Here is a 26,551-nt window from a genome sequence, read left to right as displayed (position 1 = left end):
AACTGAGTTTGCTTCTTAAGGGTGTTGCAATGCATGAAAAAGTTTGTTTATATTAATTTCAAAGTAAATTTCAAAAATGCACTTAAATAAATTATTACTACTGAATGTGTTTTTTCTTTATTCTTCATTTTCCCCATATTTGCATATTAATTTGTCAACTATATGTATGTAGTCGGATCAGTGTTTGTGTTTCATGCAAATGTTGGTTCTTTATTTGCATTTGAAATAATTTCAGTAATAATTATAAAAATAATAATAACTAGATGACTTCGTGTCATCTAATTATTATTATTCAATGCACAACGCAAACGCCCCAGAAGACAATAGAATAACTCAGTTTTGTTTTTGTTTTGTTTTTTGGTTGTTTTTTTTACAATCAGGGCCTTTACATAACAATGCAAACAAACACACACATGTTCCCACAACCAACAATAATTCACCAAATATTTAACCATAACTGTCCATGCAGCAGATGATGCACAGTAAAACATGCACGTTAACAGGCATCACTGAGGAGTGACCACTGCATGACAGATGCACTGGAGCTTTCATCTTGTAAACTGTGAAGTCATGGAGCTACTTGAAGCCGGATCACGCCCCCATTACCACAAATTGGCCAATAGGAGCTGAGAGGCAGAGTTGTCCTCCTGGCCGCCATTAAAGAATTCAATACATGAACTGAAATAATGGAAATCTGCTGGACCTATGGAGCAGGCAGAGAAGAGTAGCTGATGAGTAGTCACGCTAGTTTGGGGTGTTTCATTCGTTTTAAGGGTAGTTTTAATATGACGGAGCACCATGGTGGTTTTGGTGAAAAGGAGGGCGGCGTAGCGGGTTGTTTTATTTAGCTGGCGAGCTAACGCTGGAGCTCTGGTATGTTAGCGAATGTGCTAGCAGGCTAGGCTAGCTCAGGGGGAGGAGGGGCGAGTTCCTCCGCTTTGAAATTGTTTCAGAGCAGCTAGCTGCCATTAGCATTAGCATACCAGCATCTAAGTTTTTCTTTTAAGTTTTTGAGCTCGTATTTTTATTGCGCATTTAACTTTTTCCAGTGTTGTATTTAACGCTAGTCTTTCTTCGATTTGTTATCGATGATTATTTAATGTTGAGGTGATGTAGCCGCAGGCTTGCGGCTAACCAGATCAGACAATACATTTCAAATAGGATTGATGAATCGTATAGCGAGAAGCTTACAGTTGACGCGTTCTGGCTGTCTGTCTAACGTTAGCTTAGCTGCCAGGCTAGTGGTGGTGGCTAGCGCCGGTTAGAAGTTGACTGTTTAGCTAGCGTCAGCTAGCGCTAGCTGACGCTAGCAAGTTGGCAGCGCTTTAACGGGATAATTAGAGCTGAACATAGCTTCGCAAGCGAGTTACCCAGATCGGCTATTGCCCCCCGAAGATGATTGAGAACATGGATTTTAACGTTACAACTACGCAGTGAAAGGATGAGTTCGTGCTTTGTACCAAACGGGGCCAGTTTGGAGGACTGCCACTCCAACCTCTTCTGCCTGGTAAGACTCTGCTCTGTGAGCTAGCGAGCGTTAGCGATCCTGAGAGGCCAGAAAGCCATTTTGGCTAATAAGGCAACAAGCCTTGTAACGTCAGTTGCAGATTGGAGTGAAGGCATCGGGCCTGCAACTAACAAATCGTGATCTGAGCCAACTTTCATAACAGAGCCAGCACATTCTGCATGACAACTATGTTGAAGGCTGGTTGATAAATATGGCATGATCTTGTGTTTACACTGCACTGAGTGCTAAAATATTCCGCTAGCAATAACGTTATTTACATGGTGGTAAAAAGAACAACTAAACGAGCAGTTTCTCTAAAACCAGCTGAACATATTGTTTTCCCTTGATTTAAACTGCACTGCATGCAAATTAATTGTGGCTGTCACCAACCATTTTGAGACAGATCAGTCTGGTTTTAAACTGACAGGTCTGTCATTGGTTGTTAACTTGTTGGTTGTAAATTATTTCCTTATAGTTGTGTGTTATGCCTTCAGGCGTGATCATCTTGGCAAGTGTAAAGAGTAAAGGAAAACTTTCAACAGTGTAAACAAACCTCAATTTTCAGCTTTGCTTATTCAAAGTTTCCTCTTTCTGTTTTCTCAATATAATTGTAGGATCTATACCTTACAATATAAAGCACCTAAGGCAACTGCTGTTGTAATTTTGCACTATATAAATAAAATAAAATTAATTGAATTGAAAGTAATTTTAGCAGCGAAAGCAGTGGCTGGCTTGTTACTGCAGTGTGTTCGGTCAAGATGCATGAAGAGTTGTGCAGTAAACAGCTGGAAATTAGCTTTATGCTCTTCAGTTTTTCTGTGTTTATTCTCACATCACTATTCTTCTCTTTAAGGCTGATTTGACTGGAATAAAATGGCGGCGTTTTGTGTGGCAAGGACCCACCTCCTCGCCAATCCTTTTCCCTGTGACTGAGGAGGACCCGATCTTGTGCAGTTTCAGCCGATGCTTGGCGGCAGATGTGTTGAGTGTTTGGAGGAGGCACCAAACCCCGGGTCGCAGAGAGCTCTGGCTCTTCTGGTGGGGTGATGACCCCAGTTTTGCAGAGCTTATCCACAATGAGCTCTTAAGTAAGTTCATTTAACCTCTCCACGAATTCTGCAAGATTTGTGATTCTGACAACATCAGAGTTTATTAGATGAAAATGTTTATTTCATTTCACTGAATTAAATTCCAATGTTATTTGGTGATTTACTCCAAATTATATGTGGACTCTTGTGCTTTTGCAGCAGTTAGTTCAGTTTGTGCCATCTGAACAATTTGAAATTGAAGTGTGTAATTGTTGATATTAATAACAAACCTCTCTAGAGATGCTGTCCTGAAATGCTTACTGCATTAAAAAAATTTCTTATACGTTTTTGATGATGCAAAGTCTGATTAAAAATAATTTCTAAGACCCTTGAATTTGTGGCTAACTGGTCTTTGAATGTCTTTAAAGCCTTGTGAAATTGATTGGCCCTCAGCCATAGAGACGCAGACTTGCATGGTAGGATTAGAACAAGTTGTTGTGCATCACAGTCACCTGACACACTTCTAGATTTCTGGAGATTCAATCCTGCTTTGTTGATATTCATATTCTTAGAGAAGAAGTACCCTTAGGGGCTAACACACAGGTATTTTGTCTCAGGTGTGATGAAGTGTTACTTGTAGAAATTGCTCATTAAAGAAACAGAGTTGGCAACAATTTTTCAAATCTCTCTTGAGCTCCAAAGATAGTTGGAAGAATTTTCCACTATGCAGGGAGTATAGCTCTTGATGATCAGAAAGGAATGGCATGAGTAAGCTTCACCTAGATAATCATTTCTCTGTAATTTAACAAAATAGTTTATTTTCTGTTACATAAGTCAGTAACTGGGTTGAAGCCTTTTATTTTGGATCACGTCATTACATAACAGCAACTAAGACTTTTATTAATATTAAATGTTTTCCTGTATTTATATGCGGTAGAGCAGCTGTAACTGTGGTGTTTTTGGGTTGTTTGTTTGTTTTTTGCATAGCCAAATTAAGGCTACGGGTGTATGACAAAACCAAGTACATTTAACACTGGTTAGCTTTATCAGGGGAAAAAAAGCTTTGATTGTTAAAGTCATCATGTTTGCATCTGCCTTGTTTCAGGTGAGGAGGATGGTGAGTGGGAAAGTGGCCTATCCTATGAGTGTCGAACGCTCCTGTTCAAAGCCATTCACAACCTGCTGGAGCGCTGCCTCATGAACCGGGGCTTTGTTCGTATTGGCAAGTGGTTTGTCAAGCCATACCAAAAGGAGGAGAAGACCATTAATAAAAGGTATGTCCTGCTTCTTTCTAGAAAAATTGTAGGATATTCTGTGAATTGTTAAATTAAAGATGACACTTCTCTTGTAATACTCTGTACTCTTAACTGGGGTTCAATTCAGTCTTTTGTACTGATACAAGAGCATATTCATCTCATAGTTTGCTATCTGTAGGGCAGATTAAGACAAAGTTCACTATGAACCAAAGACGCAACAGAAGTTCCTTTCCACATTAAGCCTGAGCTTACACATACGTCAGGGTGTTTTTTTTTTTTATAACACAAAAGGACTAATACAATTGCTTAAGGGTAAACATGTCAGTGGAGTAAAGTGCCATGAATTGTTATTGTGCTGAAGGGTAAAACATTAGTCATGTTGGCTGTTGGAGTGTTTTGTTTTTTTTTTTGAAAATTCGATTCATGTATGGGTTTTTGTTTTTTTCCAGCTTTCTTTAATCAGAGCAGAACAAACCATGGAATGTGACATATGTAGGAATCAGGAACTGAAGCACGCATGTGTTAGACATGCTAAAAACAGGGTAATTTAAGTGCATGTGTACTGCTTAAGTTACGGGGGAAATTCAGCTGAGCTGATGTGCTCTTTATGGTGTGAAGTTAGTATAACAATATCTGGCCTTTCACATTCTTTAATCATTCACATTACCATTTGTGACGCAGCTTGGGAAATGTTGCATGTGTTGTTTTGACTATGCTGTGGTCAGCTTATATCTGTTTTTAGGGTTGAGCCACCCTTTTCTTATAAGGAAAATAGTGTTTTGCACACTTTTTAAGTCTTTCTTTGAGCAGTGTAATCACGACATTAAAGTATTGCCTTTAACACAACATCTGCATCTCTGATATAATCCTTAATAGATACACGACTGTGGTCTGTACCTTTTGTATTCATGTACAACTGACTCAGTGTTGGTTCGCCTCTATGACATCCTTCAGGTCTCAGAAAATTCTGATTCGTGGAATTGCACAAGATCTAATGATGTGATGGATTATGGCAGCTTTTGAATCACATCACTGGCATGGCACATTGTCATGCTACGCTGTTTCATTTGCTGTGAACCAATCCATCTTTTTGAGTCCAATACCACTGTTGAATTAATAAGTTCACTGGAAACATCCAAGTTGTGTAATAAATAAATAACTTCATTTAAAAATGTTATTAATTGATTCTTAATGTTATATTACTTTGGAGTAAATAAAAAGATCTAATTAGATTTAATATATAATTACATTTATCTAATTTATTTGGCCCTTTCAGCTCAGTGTGAATTTTTGTGTTTTGTTGTAATTTACAGCCACCCCGGTGTCTCTGCTCTATTATTCTGTTCGCTGTTTCACTGTGTGCACTTCTCGCCACTCATAAAGCAGAGCAGATGAGACAGTTGATTAAGGAAGGTGATAACAAATTGTTACGGTACTTTAAGTGAAATAAATGGTTCTGTTGGAGTTTTAGACCTAACATAATGAAGAAAAGATTTATGGAAAAGCCATGTGAGAAGGCACTGTTCACTGCTTGCTGTAAAATCAAAATTAAGTAACAAATAAGGTGATTTGTTGTTGTAGCCAGTGTGAAATGCCATTGAACTGCTGGTGCCCTTCATGCAGCGTTGCTCTGCTTCTAGCAAAATGTGCTGCTTTAACTACAGCACTGCTGACATGTGATGTAGTTAATGTGGAATGACATAAAACAAAATAGAATAAATAATTCCATTATCGCAGTTACTGATCTCACTGGCTCAAACAGCAGGAACGGTATTGCATCCATAGTTTTCTGTGAAATTGTAGGCTTTTAAGAAAAAAAAAGTTAAAGAGAGACATTTATTGTTCGCATCTCTCCAAAGCCCAAAACTGGGCTGTTGTTGTTGTACAAATACAAGCTTGAGGTGAACTAGCAACAGTAACACATAAATATCTGCCTGGTTCAGAATGGAGTTGTGTAATGCTGTACCATAAGGGTGGTGACATAGATTTAGCATCTGCTGTTGAATAAGGAGCCTGGAGGACCCCAGAGTTTCCCGACAAGCTCATTTGAGTTTCAATTTCTTGTGTGTGTTCATCCAGGGTGACTTTGTGTTTGATGCACAAGCCTTTGGCTTAGTTCCCTCTGGCTACTTTTTCAATGGTTTTAAAGAGTTTTAGCAGTTGTATAAAAAGGCTGTTGTGTTGAAGAGGAGGTGATTTATTGCTCACTGGTTTTTAGCTTCTGTTTTTACATAAAGAGGTCCACAGGCTTGTTTTGTGGCAGAGAAGCTGCACCTCTAACAGAGGAGTCTGGCAGCCTTGCTGTCGCCTGCCCTCTCTGACTGGTAAACACAGCAGTCTCTGGAAACTGCTGAGTTTGCGCTGTGGTTTTACAGAAATCATGTCAACGAGTACTATTTTAGTGAGTTTTGCTGCCTGGCCTTCCAGACGTGGTTAGAAAATAAAGATGGCATTGTTTTCACATTTCAGTGCTATAAGAATTTCTTATGCATATTTGTGCTTCATATTGTCAGTTTGCTTTACAGCAATTTTTAAATCCGTGTGTATACTGCGTGCACCATCTGATTGGCGGTATTAGCCTTGTGTATGTGGAACCTACCATTATCACGTGATATGAATCAATGAGGCCAGTGGAATATGAAAGGAACTGTGTGGTTTCCATTATCAGCCCTGCCTTTTTTCTTTGAATCATTCCTTAACAGTGAATGAAAGAGAGTACACCAATAATCTCAGTTGCCCTTAGGGAGTTTATCTTCTAGGTGTTTGAGACAAGTGTTTGTTTATTCATTTACTGATGAGCTTCTGTTGTATACCACTCTTTCTAAGCATAACAGTACCTCTTTCTGTCTTTGATTCACCTTGCAGTGAGCACCTGTCTTGTGCATTCAACTTCTTTGTACATGGGGACAGCAACGTGTGCACGAGTGTTGAGATAGCTCAGCATCAGCCTCTTCAGCGATTGAGCGAGGAACACCTAAGCCTTGCACAGCAAAGCTCCAGCCCCTTGCAAGGTAAGATCACAATAGTTGTGCACAGTAGTCATGCATTAAATGGAACTAGACCAACGTTTTGTTTTTAGAATTAAAGTACTGTAACTCTGCCCTACAGTCATCCTGAGCCCATATGGCTTGAATGGGACCCTCACTGGCCAGGCTTTTAAGATGTCAGACCACCCTACTCAGAAGCTTATCGAAGAGTGGAGGCAGTTCTATCCCATCAGCCCCAATCCCAAGGAAGTCCAGGAAGAAAAGTTGGAAGATGCAGACTGGGAGGATGACTCCCTGGCAGCTGTGGAGGTCCTTGTTGGTAAGGCTTCTTAATATGTTCATAATGTGGTGGTGGATCACTGAATGCAAGGAAGGAACAGAAAGGTAAGTTTATTGATATTCATTTATTTAGTCGTGCCAGTTGAAAAATACAGTACTACATTTTCAGCTCTTCTTGATATAAGGATGACATACCTGCCAACATTTTGGTCTAAAAAAACCCCCCACAGAGTCCAGGAGGATTATGTATTTATTTGCTTATTTAAATAAAGCTTCTCATGTGCTCAATAAGAATTGCTTAAGTGGTAAAGCTACAGCTAAAATATTGAGCCATCCATATACCTGTGCCAAGAATAACTGTACATCCTTTGAAGCAGGTTGTGGGTCACCAGGTTGGATTGACAAATTGATTAAAATTGCATGTGGGTCGATTGTGTGTGCGCAGACTGCAATTCATACCCAATCTTGCAGTTTTGGTAAAACTAGGCAAAGCTTGAAGTTTCAACCCTCATCCACCAGTTAGCTTGTTAGCGTAGGCCAAAATTATGGCCAAAATGGTTATCAGGATTTTATTACCTGTTATTTGTTATAATTATTCATTGATTTGTAGTCACATATTTATTTATTTTATTTTTTTTGTGCTGTGATCTCGGTGGCACATATCTTGGTAAACATTAGTGCTTTAAGATCCATGTTGTGCTACATTCCTGCTAATGTACAAATATTTGGATCAAAGTAAAATAGATTCCCCCCCCCCCTTTCATCTAAATTCAGTACATTCTTAAGAAAAAAAATCAAAATTTTAAGAATTGTACCAAAACTGGAGAGACAAGATTAATAAATGAACAGGGCACTGCTTTCACATTTACACGGTACTACAGTCCTTTATTCACTTGACAAGTGCATCTCTTGGAAGCAAATATAGTCTTTTTATTTCATCTATTGTGCATCCAGGATGGGTATCAATAAAACGTCGAAGTAAAGTACTCGACAGCTGTGTATCCCTGTCCATGTCCCTTGCGATGTTTTGCATACAGTTCAGCTTTTGGCACGCTGGAAGAATAACCGTGCAAGGGGAAAACGTATCTGTTGTCCAGTAGAGGTGGGAATCACCATACATCCCACGATACGATATTCAGAATCAGAATCAGAATCAGAATGGGTTTATTGCCAGATGTTGAGGTTTACAACATTAGGAATTTGCTGCGGTGCTTCAGTGCAAACAATAAGAATTAAAGTGCTATGTAGAAAGAAAGATATGTGCATGAGATATACATTAGATATATACATGAGAATAAGAATTAAGAGTGCTACGTAGAAGGATATATACATGAGTGCAGGTGGTGATCAGTGCCAGACATGAAATGATGCAGTGACACAGCGTAGGGTCATGTGTGAGTGGCGGGGACAGTCATGTGGTTATTGTTCATGTGTCCAACAGCAGAGGGGAAGAAACTGTTCTTGTGGCGAGAGGTTCTGGTGCGAATGGACCGGAGCCTCCTGCCTGAGGGGAGCAGGTCAAACAGACTGTGTCCAGGGTGGGAAGGGTCAGCTGAGATCCGGGCTGCACGCCGCAGTGTCCTGGAGGTGTACAGGTCCTGCAGAGATGGGAGTCTGCAGCCAATCACCTTCTCAGCAGAGCGCACAACACGCTGCAGTCTCTGTTTGTCCCTGACAGTGGCTCCAGCGTACCACACGGTGATGGAGGAGGTGAGGATGGACTCGATGATTGCGGTGTAGAATTGCATCATCGTCCGTGTTGGCAGGTTGAATTTCTTCAGCTGCCTCAGGAAGTACATCCTCTGCTGGGCTTTCTTGATGACGGAGGTGATGGTGGGCTCCCACTTCAGGTCCTGGGTGATGGTGGTACCCAGGAAGCGGAATGAGTCCACAGAGGTGATGGGGGTGTCAGTCAGGATGATGGGGGGGAGTGGGGCTGTGTGCTTCCTGAAGTCCACAATAATCTCCACTGTCTTCTGGGCATTCAGCACCAGGTTGTTGTGGCTGCACCAGGACACCAGACGTTCAACCTCTCTCCTGTAGGCAGACTCGTCACAATACTTAACGCATGATACGATATTATTGCAATTTTTAAAAATATTTTGCGATATTCAGATTCTGTACATAAAGGTAAACTTTATCAATATTCATTTTATCTAATATCAAAGTCTCGCACTCAGTCTTTCTCTCATTTCAGTCAGTTTTATTGTTGACAAACTGAACGGTTTGTATTACAGTCTAGTCCAACTTAACTGAATGCAACCATCTGGTACAATTATAGCTATTCTGAACTATGAAATTTATGAAAACTTCAGCAACTGAAGAATTTGAAAGTAAATTAAAACAAAATATAATTTTACATTAAATAAAAAAGTTTTAAACTTAATTAAAATAAAACATGTCTTAAATTAAAATAAGTAAACTATCATGTTTATTGCCGCCAAAAAAAAAGTTAAACACATTTGGACAGTGAAGGAATGTCAGAATTCTTGCTCAGAAAAAGGATCAACATGCTCTGAAGTCAGAGCAGGTTCCATTCCACAAAAACTTTTTTGTAACAAAATATCGATTTCTGCTGTCCCTGTATCGATACATTATTAGCAAACAAAATATCACGATACTACACAGTATCGATTTTTTCCCCCACCCCTATTGTCCAGTATGTAGACGATTTTCCTGAAGTGCTTGTGATTGCGTGTTTATTGGAGACACATCTTTGGCCAAATGGAATCTGATTTCATTTGTGATTTCAGTGCATATTTGTGAGCTGGATCGATACGCTGGTTTGCTTTTATGGACGTCTGAATTGATGTTTGACAATTCATGTTAGCAACCATTGCATTGTCTTGGCTTTCATGTAATCAGTATACTGCAATTTGTGGTGTGTTTTGTTTTTTTGGGTTTTTTTTAGGAGGTTCAATAAGACACAGTTCTACAGCACTCCTTGCATGCGATTATGGCTGCAACGATTTGTCGAGTATTTCAAAGAATTATTAAAAATTCGCGACACAAATTCTTGCTTCAGTGCTTTGTTAAAGGCACGGCTCTGTAGTGCGGCACTGTTACCATGGAAACCAACATTTCCGACTAAAAACAGACTTGCATTACAAATGTATTTAAAAGCAGCGTGGGAATCAAAAGTTTGACAACATTAAGCCCACACAGCCCCCAGTTTTAAACAGAAATACTGATAACACAGCAGTGGTGATGAAGACGATGGCACAATTTAACGTGGAGCCAGAGTCTGTTTACACACCGCAAAGAGGCGGAGCCGGTACCAAGATGGTGAGCTCAGGGAGAGTGAAAGAAACAGTGTTTCTAGTGTCCAAAACGGCAACACTGCTCCCGTAATCACCATTAAAACCTTTACTGGGGAAAAGCGAGTCTTTAATCGAAGCACCTGATCAACAAACACTGACCTCAAGAAAGGCAAACTTTGTAACTGCTTCATCCACCACCATTTGTTTTACATAGTGAAAAATCTCCAGTAAGCGTCCAGAATATGTATTAAAATATGCAGATGAACTTTTAACTTAGTCTGATACCATGTTTAAATTATACAACTTGCTGAAGGCTGATGGCAGCCATCCTATTTTACATAGAAGCGAACAAGGGTGTGAGTCTAAAGCAGGGCATGGTGTCTTCTAGACCAGATTTATTTCAAGGTTTTCAGAACATTTTTCAGATTGAAAGTGAAATAATATAAACTACTGTCTCAACTAATTTATGTTAATATTTAAAAATATAAAAATTAAAGCGTTTTTCACAATCCAGTAAAAATGAAATGAAATGTAAAACTGAGCCACTGACCTGAGGGATTTTAGGTTGGACATTGAATTATTGTTAATATTAAATAATGTCTACACTATCATAACATCTTGTTTTTAGCAGCACATAAGCTTTGCATCAAAGCACAGGGCAAACTTCAGAATGCTGATATGGTTGCTTCTCTTCGTTGCAGCCACCACATTCTCCTTACAAACAAAAACTTACTCATTCACGTTCACACTTAAACACATGTACCAAAACATAAGCCTTCCAAGAAGACAGAGTAAAGATTTTTTTTGTGCCTTAGTTTAGATGGCATATTTATCTTATTTTATTTGACTTTGACTCTACTTGAGAGTATTTATATATTTCTGCAATTGAGAAAATGTTTTCTTTAAAAAAGAAAACTTAATGTGGCACGTAAATACCAAGGGTTGTTTTTTTTGTTTTTTTGTTGTTGTTTTTTTTGACAAATGAAACAGATGATGGATGCAACAAAAAACACTGCAATTTCTAAAAACCAAAAGAGCTCTTGAGCTCTATTTATTATTGCTCATTAATAAGATAAAATTATTTCTTATTCTATTAATCGATGGAATAATCTATAGATTACTTGATTACTAAAATAATCGAAAGCTGCAGCCCTACACGTGATTTCGTCTCTAACATCACTTACCATAAATCTGAATATTTCCAAACAGATTATCTTCTGCTTCAAGGGACAAACTCTTCACTTTGTTTTTTGTTTTGTTTTTTGTTTGTTTGTTTTTCAAAAAAAAACAAGCTCTTCACCTTGTGCTTTACTAGACATTTTAATTTTTTGAATTTCTTTCTTTAAACGTGGTGTTACTGATCAGGGTTTTAATAGTTTTGCAATTTTCATTATTTTTAATTTTTATTTAGTTTTGACTTCAGATTTTCAATTTTATATCAGTTTTAATTAGTTTTTACCAATTGTTTGCTAGTTTAGTTTAGTTTTTATTTTTTTGAAAATCCTTAGTTTCAGTTTAGTTTTGATTAGTTTCAGTTATAGTTTTAGTTGTGTTTGCAATAATTAAGTGTAACAAAATCCCAGTTTCATCATATCATTCATGCTCTTCTGCTTATCCTTGGGTATGTTGCTATTCCAGCTACCATACCCTGCACCCCGGACAGGTCGCCTGTCTGTCGCAGGGCTAACACGCAGAGACAGACAACTCACATTCCCACCTATGGGTTGTTTAAATAAATAAATAAATAAATAAAGGCAGATGAACAACCATTGATACCAGGCAACTATAAAATGTATATCTTGGCCCCAATGAGACTATGAACTCTTGCAGCACCGGGTGTTCGTAATTTTGGTTCAAGTGAATTGATAAACATTTTGAAGGCAATTGACTCACACAGTTATGTAGATATCCCCGTCCTGTTGTCTCGGGATGCATCACGCTGCCTTGCCTGAGGTTAGCGTCTGTTTCTGGGGATGAGGGTTGAGTGTGCTCCCTTACCTTCTCAAGGTAAGCTAGGTTAGCCTTCTTGTGTCAGCTTTTCAAGTGCACTTTTTTTTCCCTTTAGAAATGTCCCTCATAATTTGTCTCTTTCCACTACAAGACACTTGCTTTATCCAAAACACAGTCATATTCAAAGTAATCCCAAATTGGACTCTGGCGCTTTCTCCCGACTTTTCCTGACATGATTCTGCGCGTGGACGGAGCAGCAACACAGACGACTCGACTAACGTACTGCCACCTGCTGGCATAATGAGACACAGCAAGAAATAAATCTGGAAACTAAACTTCATTTTCACCCTTGACTATTGTATGACACGCACACATCAATGAAAACTAAACACATTTTTGCTATAAATTCAGTTAATTTTAGTTAGTTTTGTGAACACTCATTACAGTTTTAGTTAGTTTTCCTTTTTTTTGTTTTTATTTTTATTTCCGTTAACGAAAATGTTTTTTCACTTCTAGTTTTCGTTATTTCGTTAGTTTTCGTTAATGATAATAACCTTGTTACTGATACAGACTTATCCAGGAAAACCTCAAGCTTTACAGTGCAGGGAACAGCTGTGAATGGCTGTGATACGTCATTGTTTATGGAGCAACTAATTTGCTTTTGGTTTGCACTCTGTTGGTGAAGCACATGCTTCCAGTATCCCCCGTTCATTGAACTGTGGGAAGCCAAAGTCATGGTTGAGATCAAAATCAGAATATTTGTGCAGCCTTACAATTATTCATAATAAAGTTTGAATCTCGTGTAAATTACGAGTGTATCCTGGGAAAAAACGGCAACACAGGAGGCACCCGAGATATTAAATACGGCAAAGCCCGAGGAAAAAGAGTGTTGGCATTTATGAGATAAATGGATCAGTCTACAGCTATAACAGAGCCCTAAAATGTGTCTGTTTTTTGTGGTTTTGTTTGTTTGTGTTAAAGAAAACAGTCCAAATAGTTCTCTCTGTCACTGGTACTTTTGAGAGACACTATCCTTTTTTTTTTTTCCTTTTTTTTTTTTGTAGAGTGAAGGTGAATAAATGAGTCAGTTATACCAAAACATTGTTGCATTTAAAAATGTGTATTTGGTTTGTTCAGTTCTGTTTTGAATTTTCATGCTGAGTTTTTAAAATGAACAAATGTCTTTACTTTCAGCGGGAGTAAGGATGGTTTATCCTTCCTGCCTGGTGCTTCTCCCTCTGTCGGACCTCCCTACTGTGGTCCCTCAGGGCTCAGCCAACGCCTCAGGAAGCTTGTGTGGTGCTCAGCAGGGCCAGGCTGCTAACAGAGATCCTGCCATGTCCTCTGTCACTCTGACTCCTCCAACGTCACCAGAGGAGGCTCAGACTGGTAAGAATTACAATTAAAAATACATGTTCATCAGCCTTTATTTTTGTGAGACTCTGCATACCACTGCGGTTGTATTTATTTTTATCATCTTTATCTTACCTTCTCACAGATTATCAGCCTGCCCAGAAGTGGCTCAAGTTGTCTTCTGCATCTGATGGCTACAGCTCTAACAACACTCTACACGGTGGTAAAATCCCTCGCAGGATGGCCAGCCAGATGGTGGAGTCTGTATGGCAGGAGTACAACCTAAACCATACAGGGAACAAGTATGTTTTTGGCCATCTCTTTAAATTTGCATTTGTTCTGGTTTTGCCTCCATCCAGATGGATAACGTGTTTGTATTCCCACTCTTTCTAGGAATAAGTTTACTTCATTGACAAATGGAACCTGTGAGGAGGAGACAGAAAAAACAGGACTCTGGGATTTTGTGGAGCCAGCTCATAGGCTGCATTGTAATTGTGCAAGGTATGTTTAGTGAAGTTAATTCACCAGCGATTTAGTTATTTATTTAAAATATTTTATAGCCATTATTTGTTTTATTCCAAACAGACATAAGAATTCGAAACAGCGGTCTAGCAGCACCTCAGGACACCCACCTTCATCAGGACAGCCTGCCCTGCCAGCCCCCAAGCACAAGCTGGGCGAGAAGCTGGAGAAGGGGGAGAAGCAGCAGAAGAGGCCACAGACACCTTTTCACCACCGCAACTCTGTGAGCGAGGAGCAATCCCTGGAGCCTCAGACCCAGAGGCTTTGCCTCAGATCGCAGGAAGAAGGCTCGTATCCCAGCTTGCACCATGTGGACACGGTGCAGTCTAAAGCCCCTACACTGCACGCCCACGGCCCTCCTGCAGACCTTGTTGGATCTCCACCTCCCCCTCCTCTCAGCCCACATCCCTGTGATCACGTAGAAGTTGACATGACTCCTGGTGGCATGAAGAGCTCGTCAACTCCCATTCACCAACCATTCTACCCGCCATCAGTGGAACCTTGTCAGATGCCACCAAAGGGCTCATCTGAGGAGCCTCAGACGGAGAACATGCCTATGCCTTTGCCCTTTCCCTCAACCTACAATGAAACCCTTGAACCCACCATCTTTGTAGGTTCTGCCATCAGCCCCAGTGATGACTCCACCCATAATCCATGGAAGTATTTCCTCCTCCCTCAGAAAAAGCCCTCAAACTTCCTGACACCCCAGCTACCTTTAGATAAAATGAGAGAGGATTCTGCAGGTGGTGGAGGAAGTGAAAGTGTAGTCTCTGTCACAGAGTGAGTATCTGTTGTCTGATCGGCGGATGCTTTAAAAAAAAATATATATTTTTTTTTTTTCTTTTTGTGAATTTAAAAATAATGTATTTGCATGCCTTAAAAATGTCTCTCTCCTACACCCCTCCCAGGTTGATGTCAGGATCCTCGCATCCCCTGAAAGTGTCCCAAGAGCTCATCAAGACTTATACACAGCGGAGAAACAGCCATCTTGCTTCCACCTCAGGAGATGAAGAGCCTAGTGAGGAGCCAGACCCTTATGCCTTCGTCGAAGGAGATGAGGAGTTTAGCTTTACTGAGAAGAAGGACAAGTCTGGAGCTGAAAAGGACGGAAACAAGAAACACAAGGTGGGTCCTGACAAAGGCTGAAATCCTTGTTTATTATGACATTTGATGAAATCTACTTTCAGTCCCTGGTAAAGTACTTGTTGGAACTAGTTATTTTGAACATTTCTGTGTTTTTATATTAAAGGAGGTGAATCATTTAAACATTTTCACGTCTGTTCCAGTGCTTATTTCCTTCATTTCTCTGTGCTGCATAGTAGTAGTTGTCTTTTGAGAGCACACACTGATATTGCTGGGTATTGACCATTAGTACTTAATTAGTAACCAAAATGTGTCTCTATCACAGGTCCTGTTAATTAAATTTGCTTTTACATACTTGTCAGCTTCACAGTCATGTTTGCTTGCTCAGATATTTACTGATGTAAAGTACGTTTTGGTTTCTAGTGCCAGCACGTATACCCTAGTGAATCACGAAAAGACTGTGCAGTCATCTTGATAATTGAGTCACATTTTTCTTATCAAATTCTCTTGTGAATTTGTAGAAGAAAAGTTGTGTAACAAGGATCAGCAGCTGATTTTAGATGTTTCAAACCTCACCCTGTTGTGTTATGGCTAACTCTGAAAATCAGCACTCGGTGTGCAAAATAGTGACCTTCATTTTAGGAACATGTTTGATAATCAGAGCTTTGTATACAAGTACAAATAGTGGAAATTTTAATGACAAACAAATGGTCATGACGATAATTACTGTCATCTTTTTGTTTAACCAAGGTGGATGAAGGAACTGGAACTTCTGCAGATGGTGAGAAGTTTATTCATTCTTGCTTGGAGATTTCTATGTATGTTTATTTATTTGCTTTAATTCAAAAAATGTCCCTCAATTTGTTTTGCGGTGTAGATGGACAGTGTCCTACAGGCAGTAAACCCTCAGCCTCGACCAGCCTCATCCACGAGAACGACTTGGCTGTGTCCTACAGCGACCTGGATAAAATCTTCAATTCAGATGAAGATGAGCTAACAGTGAGTGCATGTTGTGGCATATTCAGGAGCTGATGGTGATGTCTCCTCATGAAGCCTGTTAAAACTCCAAGATGTACTGAATATGTTGACTTGTTTTCCCCATTGCACAGCCTGGATCCAAAAGAGCTGGTGTTGGTACAGATGACAAGTTTGGCTCTAAAGATACTAAGCCAACTGCACTGGATCCCCTGTCTTGCATAAGTAGGAAAATTAATCATCAATTACTCATTGTTCATCATGGATCATAACTATGTAAGTTGTTGTTTCAAGAGAAGTAATAATGTCTTTTCCTTAGGCTCAGTAGACTTGCACACAATGTTTCCCACCCCACCCTCCCTGGAGCAGCAGGGTTATTCTCCCATGAACTCCGGCAGCAAGGACAGCTTAGAAGCAGGGGCGGGGCTCACCTTGTTGGACGGCAGCCAGCTTAATAACCACTTCAAGATGGAGGTGGAGGAGGGTTTCTGCAGCCCTAAGCCATCTGAAATAAAGGTACAACACATCACGCAATTACCAAGTAGAGAGGAAACTGATCATTTTTCTTTATTGTTAAATGACCTGCGTTTTTGTTTTCAGGACTTCTCCTTTGTGTACAAGCCAGAGATGTGTCAGTCATTCATTGGCTGCTCAATGTATGCCCCCCTGAAGACACTACCAAGCCAGTGTCTGTTGCCTGTCAAACTACCAGAAGACTGTGTGTACACGGCGAGCTGGACCATGGGCAAAATGGACCTGATACCCCCAGTGTCCAACACTAGTCTCCTCACTAAAGATAGGTAAATGCATATTCTGAATTAACTTTTTCCCATCTTTGATGTGTGATCTGTTGATCAAGAAGGGTTTTTCTCACAATTTGAGTTTTAGTCTTTTACAGTACAACTTCAAATTTGTACTGAAAAGTGACGTATTACACTTATTTCCAGCTCTATATTTTTATTCATTCACAGTTCTGCAGGTTTCACAGTTCAAAGTGATCATTATTTATCTTCCAAAGAGCCTAAACCAGCCATCAGGTCATCCTATGTCTGAAACAAGTTTATTATGTGCAGCTATCATGTCGGTGGCTGCACATAATGAACATTGCAATGTATGTAGAACAAGAAAGAACGTAAATGCATGTAAACGGTACTCTTCAGCTGCTATATAACCAAACATCACAACATGAAACCCTAATCACTGTTCATCTTTATATAACAGTAATGTCCCCAGTGTGGAGCCTGACTATAGCCAGACCTACACCCCGCAGACCCACCCGCCCTTCATGTCCAGCAGCGCTCCTCCCAGCAACAGTGGTGCAGGTATTCTACCATCCCCAGCCACACCACGCTTCTCTGTGCCCACACCTCGCACACCCCGCACTCCACGGACTCCACGTGGCCCATCCAGCGTCCAGGGCTCCCTCAAGTATGACAGTTCTGACCTTTACTCTCCTGCCTCCACGCCCTCCACCTGCCGACCCCTTAGTTCTGTTGAGCCAGCCACCGTGCCCTCAATTCCCGAGGCTCACAGCCTATACGTCACGCTCATACTTTCAGAGTCAGTCATGAACCTCTTCAAGGACTGCAACTTTGACAGTTGCTGTGTGTGTGTCTGTAACATGAACATCCGTGGGGCAGATGTAGGCGTATACCTCAAGGACAACGGCGAGGCCCAGTATATATGCACTTGTGGTTTTAGCGCTGTCACCAATCGGCGCTTTGGCCAGTCAGCTGGGCTCTTTCTAGAGGATGAACTGGACGTAGTTGGACGGGGCTCTGATGCTGCTCGAGATACAGAGCGGTGTTTCGAAGAGCTGCGAGCTTCTACATCACACAAAGCCAGCAGCCTGAAGGAGAAGCCTCCAGATGAGTTAATCCTGTTGCTGCAGGACCAGTGCACCAATCCATTTGCCTCGATGGCTGGTGTGGAGTACCCCAAACCAACTTCAGCCCCCAGTTCGTTCCTAAGGGTGGAAGAGAGAGACTGTTATAACGACTGCTACATGGCACTGGAGCATGGCAGGCAGTTCATGGACAATATGTCAGGAGGCAAAGTCGATGAAACACTAGTGAAAAGCACCTGTCTTCATCAGTGGCCCAAACGCAAATGTATGTATTCTCACATTACTGCTGCTTTAAATGTAGAGTTCTTCCTTATGTGTTTCTAGCAGAAATGTAATACTTGTTTCCTATTGGTTCTTCACTTGTAGCAGCAGACATGAGCAAGCTATACTCTGTGGATGTCCTCCGGGTGTTGTTGTCCCTCCAGCCTGTGCTGCAGGACACCATTCAGAAGAAAAGGAGTGTGCGCTCTTGGGGCGTTCAGGGGCCACTTACCTGGCAGCAGTTCCATAAAATGGCTGGGAGGGGATCATATGGTGTGTCGAAAGCGTTTTTTGTTTGTTTGTTTTATAGAGATAAATAGAATATTGTGGAAGTTTATGGCTTTGTTGTCTTCAAAGACACTAACTTGTCTCCTTATCTTCACAGGTACTGATGAGTCTCCTGAGCCTCTGCCCATCCCAACCTTTCTGGTTGGTTACGAATATGATTTTGTGGTACTGTCTCCTTTTGGGTTGCCCTACTGGGAGAAGCTTCTCCTGGATCCTTTTGGTTCTCAGAGGGATGTGGGATATGTTGTCATTTGCCCTGATAATGAGTCTCTGCTCCACGGGGCCAAGACCTTTTTCAAAGATCTAAGTGCAATGTATGAGGTATGCACCTGGCAGTTTATTAAACTCACCCTTCCTGTGCTGACATGTCTACAGAAACAGTTTTGTAGCTCTGCAAAAGTGATTCACACTGTTGCACTCTTGTTTTCTTTTCTTTTTTTCCTTGACAGGCATGCCAGCTGGGGCAACACAGGCCCATCTGCAAGAGTCACCCAGAGGGCATATTGAAGGTTGGCACCAAAGAAGGCAGGAGCATGACAGAGCAGCCTCTTAGTGACTGGTTCGTTAAGATGGCTGCCAGAGAAGGAAACAATGAAGCCTTTAATAAGCTCAAACTCTTTGCTCAAGTGTGCTGCTATGATCTAGGTAATGTGATTGCTTGTAGTGCTGAAAACCTAAAGTAAGTAAAATCGCATGGTTTGTAAAAATGATGATTTATCATTTTTCTTTTGGGATCCCTTTCAGCTCCATACCTGTCAGAGCAGTCTTTGGATAGCTCTCTGTTGACCCAGCGGAACCCTACCACAGCCGCCACCCCCTCCTTCCAGACCTCTAGCTCTTCCAGCACTTCATCAGGACTCCAGAGCACCAACACTACCGGCTCCAACACCAGCTCTGCCCAGCCTGCCCAGGTCAACAGCACCCCTCCCTCTTCATCCTCAGGCTCACAGACTATTGGGGGAATGACCTCAGCCAAGCCAAGTTCCTTCTCGTCATTTGGAACAGCAGGCTTGCAGGGTGGAGCGTCTCAGAATGGACCCCAGCCAAACTCGCAGGGCACAGGGGGAATGGCTGAAAATGGATCGTCTGCTTACCAGTCTCAAGGACCCACTGAGAGCCCAGAGAGGTAGTTAGATCTGCTGTTACATCACCTGGCCAAAGGACCAGTGACCTTATGCCGTAACTAGGCGCCTGTTGTCTTATCTCTCCATATTTCCCAAAAATTGTTAGTCATATTTGTTTTTTGGGTTTTTTTTTTATGCACGGTCACTTGGGATCTGTGATGGTTCATGAGCCAGATTATATTTTGAATCTTTCCTAGCAAATGCCAGTTTGCTCATTTCAATTCTTTCTATTTGACAGAATATCTCAAGTAGTAGAGCGTTGTAGTTTGGTACTTAGCTCACAAGCCTTTTCATAACTGGTATGCATTCATGGGATAGATAACCAGTGCTGAGTTATTTTAAGCTGAGATGGAGATTGTTTCTACAACTGCTTTACAAAGACAATCTGATAAAAACACACTGACGTGCTCAGTTCCTCGACAGTTCTGTGAGACACCTTCTTTCAAAGGTCACCAACACTTACACATGGTCTGTTTGATATATGCAGTTTTTAGGCATTCATTGACCAAATAGTCTTATTGGTAGTAGATTATATTTAAGGTTGATGAATGACCACATTGGTAACACTGCATAATCAGCAGGGAAAGTTCATCCTCTGGCTAAAAAAGTATTGTGTGTCACGTGTTTTGAAGGCAGTATAATATTAGTGAGATCTGAAGTTTTGTTATGGCAAAACACATCTCATGAGTGCTGCGTGTCTCTACTTTCATCTCAGTAATTTTATTTTTACGTTTCTTCTGATGGGAGCTGCGCCTGCCAAGATTTGGCTTGAGCCATTTTCATACATGATATTTGGACAGTTTCTTTCACATGTAGCACACAGCAGGCACAATTATACTGGAAATACTGGAGTTTATGTCAGGGAGCTACCTAAATAAAGTGTGCACGCAGCAGTATACAAACATCCATTTGCTGGAGATAAATACACTGAACAACTACAAAGTGTGGATCAACAGAGCCCAGAAAAGTGTGGACTTTGTAGTTGGGCTGGCAGGTTAAATAGTGGCTAATATCTAATCTGACTGCTCTGAGTGTTTTTGTTTTTTCATGTGCATGTCTTTCTAGTAATGTCTAGAAAAAGGTTAAGGCTGCACAGGACTCATGCAAAAAGCTTCAGTTGCACACTGTGGACAGTAATATGAACATTATTGACAGATCTGATGAAGATAATTTCTTGGCCTGTTTCAGTAATTATCTGCCTAATTTTTAACAGCACAATGGAGAGAGACAAAGTGGGTAAGCCAACAGACGGAGAGTCCCATGCTGTGTCTTACCCGCCTGCTATAGTGGTGTACATCGTCGACCCCTTCAGCTACGAAGACGCAGACAGAGAAGTCCATTCGAGTACCTACACGATGGGCCTACTGCGCTGCTACATGGAAATGCTCCACATCTTGCCTGCTTGCATCAGAAACTCTGTCTCTGTGCAGGTAGAACAACACTCTTAATAGTTTTAAAATTTCATAACTGCAGATTAAAGATGTGGCTAAATATTCTGCGTAGTGTATAAAAGAACAGACTCCAAAAGTCAAAGATATTTCACAAAATAAGTTCATTTTCTAAATATAATCTACAGTTTAATAACATCTGCTCAGTTTTCTACTTTGGTTATAATAGAGAGGGTTACCAGCTGCCACAAAGGGAGGTGAGAAGGAGCAGGGGAATCATTAGCAGGCACTAATGGAGGTGGTAACTGCCACACCTGTGATATAGTGGCACAAGATTGCATCAGTATGCCAGAGGGAGTTCTGAAACACAAGAGGCGTGAATGTGCTATAATGGGTTCAGTACAGCAGCAGCATAACTGTGTGGGCTAATATCCATTCAGTCCTATCGCTGCAGACATGCTAATCTCTCAGATGTGCTGTCATTAACTCTTCCTTCGAGCTAAGATGTGGCAATATTCTTAGTTTAGTAAACAAACGGTTTGGTTTGACCTCCGTCTTCTATGAACAATATAAGATTAAAGACACCCGTACTTCTTATCATAATTATAATTACCATAATCACTCACACTTGCCAGTATAGTAACAGTACTGGTAATGTGGTGCAGATGTTTACAAGTACTGATGTGCACAAAATCTTTTCACAAAGTTTTAATATTTGGGGGGAGAAACATTTGATTACTCAAATATATCCTGCACAGATTTGAAGGTGTGGATGCCTTTCACTGGGAGCTAGAGAATGTTACGGCGTTCCTGTGGATTAATACTTTTAAAACCTATTCTGATCTTTGGATGAAGCAGAAATTTTATGTTGGGATTGAACTTACTTACAGCAGTGTAGTTTTTGAAGTTCAGGGTTCACTAATGTTTCTTTCACCACAAACTATTACTAATTGTCAGAAAGACCTATTTTGAGATTTCCATGTCCATGAATTATCATCTACAACACAACCCAGTCAGTAACACAGAGAAACTTTCAGTAAAAACAAATGTGTAGTGAAGCTTAAGTCTAACAAATCCATAAACATCCAGCACTACAGGCTGTCCTAAAATGCCTTTTTTCCTCCTTTTGTGTCAGATTGTTCCCTGCCAGTATCTGCTCCAGCCAGTGCACAGCGCAGGGCGCCACGTCTACAGTCAGCACCTCAAGTCGCTGGCTTTCTCTGTGTTCACTCAGTGTCGTCGGCCTCTTCCCAACTCCACCAATTTCAAGGCTCTGACGGGCTTTGGTCCTGGTCTTGCCATTGACATGGCACTCAAGAACCCAGAGGTAACTACCCTGATGCTGAACTCCTGAGTTTTGTTGAAGCTGTATGTCTACAGACAATTATGCTGTTGTACCTTCTGTCACTCTCAACTTGAATATATATATTTTTGTGTTTGTGGGCTGTGCAGAGGCCTGAGTGTCTGCGTCTCTACACGCCACCCTTCATTTTGGCTCCAGTGAAGGACAAGCAGACTGAGCTCGGGGAGACGTTTGGTGAGGCATCGCAGAAGTACAACGTCCTGTTTGTCGGCTACTGTCTGTCACATGACCAGCGATGGTTGCTGGCCTCCTGCACCGATCAACACGGAGAACTGCTGGAGACCTGCATCATCAGCATCGATGTGCCGAACAGGTGCCTGTTCACGAAAGATTTACCTCAGTACCACAGAATCAGTTTGGTTATTGATACCTAAGTCTTTGTAGTTAAGTGTAAAACAATCTTAGTTAGCAAAGACTAAATATGATAAATGTCTTTGTTTTAAGACTGAAATGAAACATTTTTAAACAATAAAGGCTAAACCCACTGTGGAAAGTAAATTACGCTAAATTAAACTGAAAGCTAGAGAATCAAAACTAATTAAAAAGCAAAACTACCTCATAAATGCATTACTGTATTATTGTTGCTGCAGGGCTCGCAGGAAAAAGGGCTCAGCCCGACGGCTGGGTCTGCAGAAGCTGTGGGAGTGGTGCCTCAGCCTGGTGCAGCTCACGTCACTGCCATGGAGGGTCGTTATCGGGCGGCTTGGAAGGATGGGGCACGGCGAGCTGAGAGGTACACACTTCAACAGTGTCTGCAGAGCGGGCAGTTTACATATACGCACGCACACACACTTATGTGCTTGTGTCTTGTCTGTTTCAGACTGGAGTATTCTGCTGAGCAGGAGGAACTTGCAGTCCCTCAGCAGGCGACTGAAGGAGACGTGCAGGATGTGCGGCATATCCGCTGCTGACACTCCCAGCATCCTTAGCGCCTGCTTAGTTGCCATGGAGCCTCAAGGTTCCTTTGTGATTATGCCAGGTAAAAGAAATAATATTTAAAGTTTGGCTAGTTTCACTTCATTTACAAAAAGCCTGTAAATCTGACAGCGCTCTCCTTCGTCTCGTCTCTGCAGACTCGGTGTCGACAGGCTCCGTGTTTGGTCGAAGCACCACCCTTAACATGCAAACATCGCAGCTGAGCACCCCTCAGGATACATCCTGCACACACATACTGGTATTCCCCACGTCAGCCATGGTGCAGGTCAACACTAACACTTCAGAGCCCCTCGACATCGACACCTTTAACCAAATAAATCCCGGTATGTTTTCACAGCTCACAGAGCTGCTACAATATATTTCTGCTCAAAGCTGGAAAGCCAGAATGACACATTTTTCCCTCTCTGCAGATGGATCAGAGGGAATGAACATCTTTGAGTTGTTTGAACAAGACATGGATCCAGACTTCATCAACATCCTGCCCAACTCCCCCACAACCTCCCCTGTTCACTCCCCGGGCCCCCAAGGGGGAGATGGAAGCAAGGTCTGCCATCTTTTTCATGAAGTCACTCATCAATATAAAATGTCAGATACAGACTTTAAGATTATTAACAGGCTGTGATGTATGAACCACTCGGCAGTAATTAAACAACTTCTTCTGTTTTTCGTCCTCAACTTAATAGTTACATTAAAAAAAGTAAAAAAAAAAAAGAAGAAAAGCATGCTAATGAGCAAAAAAAAATTAGGTGCCCCTTGGTTATGAAAATATGATGCCTGTTTTGGCTGCAGCGATGCTCTAATCGATGACTTTATCACCTTCGTTTCGCAGGGTCAGAGTACAGATCGGATGGAGTCTCACGAAGAAGCGCTCAACATCTTGCAGCAGCCGATGGCTTTGGGTTACTTTGTCTCCACAGCGAAGGCCGGACCGCTGCCCGACTGGTTCTGGTCAGCCTGCCCCCAAGCCAAGAACCAGTGCCCACTCTTTCTCAAGGTGACTCATACCTGTACTACTAAAATTATATGTTCATGAAGTCTTGAGTAATCGCAATAATGCCGTTCTTCAACAAAATGCCTCTTTGTCGTCGTTGCTCTGACCTATCGACAGTGCTGCTTGTTTGCTGGTTTAAGAATACTGACTCTTTTACATCAGTTGATGAAATAATGAGATTTTACAGCTCTACATGCAGATGTGTTGAACCTGAAATTCAGTGATTGAATCTGAAGACTGATTTCATTTGTCTCTTTCTTTTCCAGGCCTCTCTTCACCTGCACGTGTCTTCTGTCCAATCAGATGAGCTTCTGCACAGTAAACACTCCCACCCCCTGGACTCTAACCACACCTCTGATGTGCTCAGGTCTGAACTGTAACCAAACTCAATTTTTTAATAATTAGAAAGACATTTGTTTCACTCCCAGCTTTATTAACATTTCCATGTCCTCCTCCTTCATGCCAGATTTGTTCTAGAGCAATATAACGCCCTCTCCTGGCTGACGTGCGACCCTGCCACCCAGGACCGGCGCTCCTGTCTGCCTGTTCACTTTGTGGTGCTCACCCAGATGTACAACTTTATCATGAACATGCTCTGAACTCTAATGGGATCAAACTGCTGAGATTTGATTGGAGGGATCGCTCAGACATGTTGTGGATTTCCTGCTACAAAGACACCCCGACACTCGAAAGGACCTCGCACTCCATCAGGGTAAATGTGGACGAAGCACCCTCCTCTTCCTCCTCGTCCTGGTGTATCTCTCAGAACTCTAACTGGAAGTTTCCAATGAATCAATCAGATGCCAAGAATCCATTTTATCACTTTGGATGATCAAGGGACATTTCATAAAGGAGAAAAATGTCTTTTTAATGACTGTAGATTGCAATCTATGAGATTTTATCATAATGAAATGCCTGCATATATTATTTATTGTAAGTTTTTTAATGTGGAATTTTTAATGCTTAATATCTTTTATATATTACAAATCCTAGAGGGTGTGTACATCTCACTGTACAGGAATTGGTATCAAAAGTGTAATTTTTCTCAAATACAAAACGAAAATCCTGTTCAAGTGAATTTGCTGTAGATTGCTTTTAGAATATTATTTTTTCAAAGGGGTACAGACCTTTCTATTGCCATGCTGTAATAATGAAGTAAAAGCTGGCCTGGGCATTTGTGTCCCACCCAATGAGTGGATGAGACTTACCTCTCTGTCTACTTTGGCTCCAGAGTCTCTTGCACAGTAACTCAGTGAGCTCTGAAGAGGAATTAAAAGGTACATTGTCAGATTATATATTTTATATAACAGATTTAGGTAACTGTGTGTGTATATGTGTACATAGTAATTGTGTGCCGCTACTGATGGTGCAGCTTCTGTTTTAGGAATAAAGTGTCTACCTTACTGTCTTCGTCTTTATCTTTGTAGCTGCTTGCAGCTGCCATAGTCTTTTGTATATAAATACAGCCTCAGATGAACAACAACGATACATGTGGCATGCTGCCTCATAATTTGACAAAACTAGTGTGTAAAAAAAAAAAAAAAAAAAAAATTTATTACATACTGACTGTATCCAAAGGAATTAAGAGGACAAGAAGCAGTCAGTCAAATGTACTTATTTAGTGATTGTCAGCAAAACAGAAGAGTGTTGGACAGTTTGCTGGTTTGAAGTAGTGATGTGTGTTAAAATGATACTGAGGAAGAAGGACATCAACTGTGCTCTTAATGAACTAACCATCAATCTGGAAATGGCCTTAAAATCTTTCCCGAACAGTGAAAAAAGGGGAAAATGTTCAAGACAGTATTCACAAATTCAGCCGAGCAACGCTCTGAGAAACTGCACTGCACAACACAGGCACTACCTCTCAGAGTGTAAAGGTCTCAGCTCATGACAGCACTGTTAGGAGCGTTGCCAGCAGAAAGTCCCTTTTCTCTAATAACAACATGGCAACACAGCCCAGGTTTGCAAAGTCGCATCTGAATAAATTAGAATAAAGTGGAGGTGCTCAGCTGTAACAGACAGGGCAGAATATCAGCCTCACACTAACTTAAGCACAGTGGTGCTGATATGGGGTTGTTGGCCGGTCACAGAGCCTGGGTAGCAGGGCTGTGACAGAACTAGGGGCACAGAAGGGAAAAAAATAAAATTTCAGAT

The 26,551-nt window shown here is 41.2% G+C and overlaps 1 protein-coding gene across 2 annotated transcripts; it reads left to right on the top strand.

Moving 5' to 3' along the window:
• The first annotated feature begins 616 nt into the window (after window positions 1-616).
• On the top strand, window positions 617-25,800 carry LOC309688340 (mediator of RNA polymerase II transcription subunit 13-like). 2 transcript variants are annotated; one of them, XM_082504005.1, is made up of 30 exons: window positions 618-1,507; window positions 2,361-2,595; window positions 3,641-3,809; window positions 6,657-6,802; window positions 6,900-7,097; window positions 13,462-13,656; window positions 13,766-13,922; window positions 14,014-14,121; window positions 14,206-14,922; window positions 15,051-15,267; window positions 15,976-16,006; window positions 16,103-16,224; window positions 16,335-16,425; window positions 16,520-16,716; window positions 16,801-17,000; window positions 17,422-18,311; window positions 18,413-18,580; window positions 18,693-18,916; window positions 19,045-19,240; window positions 19,340-19,721; window positions 20,933-21,149; window positions 22,243-22,434; window positions 22,560-22,783; window positions 23,061-23,203; window positions 23,291-23,449; window positions 23,544-23,729; window positions 23,817-23,950; window positions 24,236-24,400; window positions 24,664-24,764; window positions 24,864-25,800. In XM_082504005.1, the coding sequence occupies exons 1-30, from the start codon at window positions 1,442-1,444 to the stop codon at window positions 24,994-24,996; spliced, it is 6,363 nt and encodes a 2,120-aa protein (XP_082360131.1). In that variant the 5' UTR covers window positions 618-1,441; the 3' UTR covers window positions 24,997-25,800. The 2 variants fall into 2 exon arrangements, with proteins under 2 accessions (XP_082360130.1, XP_082360131.1); XM_082504004.1 differs by having other exon boundaries at window positions 617-1,507; window positions 15,976-16,224.
• Window positions 25,801-26,551: the final 751 nt, after the last annotated feature.

Source organism: Aulonocara stuartgranti (genome assembly GCF_965226115.1).
Source record: "Aulonocara stuartgranti genome assembly, chromosome: 14".
NCBI lineage: Eukaryota > Metazoa > Chordata > Actinopteri > Cichliformes > Cichlidae > Aulonocara > Aulonocara stuartgranti.
The sequence above is the reverse complement of the archived record's forward strand: the minus strand, read 5'-3'. Positions and strand labels throughout refer to the sequence as shown.

What these genes read in the sequence shown, in the direction of transcription:
- LOC309688340 (XM_082504004.1), top strand. Translation starts at nt 1,442, where the DNA reads ATGAGTTCGTGCTTTGTACCAAACGGGGCCAGTTTGGAGGACTGCCAC. An exon ending in GGATCCCCTGTCTTGCATAA is followed by an intron (nt 16,426 to 16,519) that starts GTAGGAAAATTA and finishes TCTTTTCCTTAG; the next exon opens with GCTCAGTAGACTTGCACACA. An exon ending in CCCACTGAGAGCCCAGAGAG is followed by an intron (nt 19,722 to 20,932) that starts GTAGTTAGATCT and finishes AATTTTTAACAG; the next exon opens with CACAATGGAGAGAGACAAAG.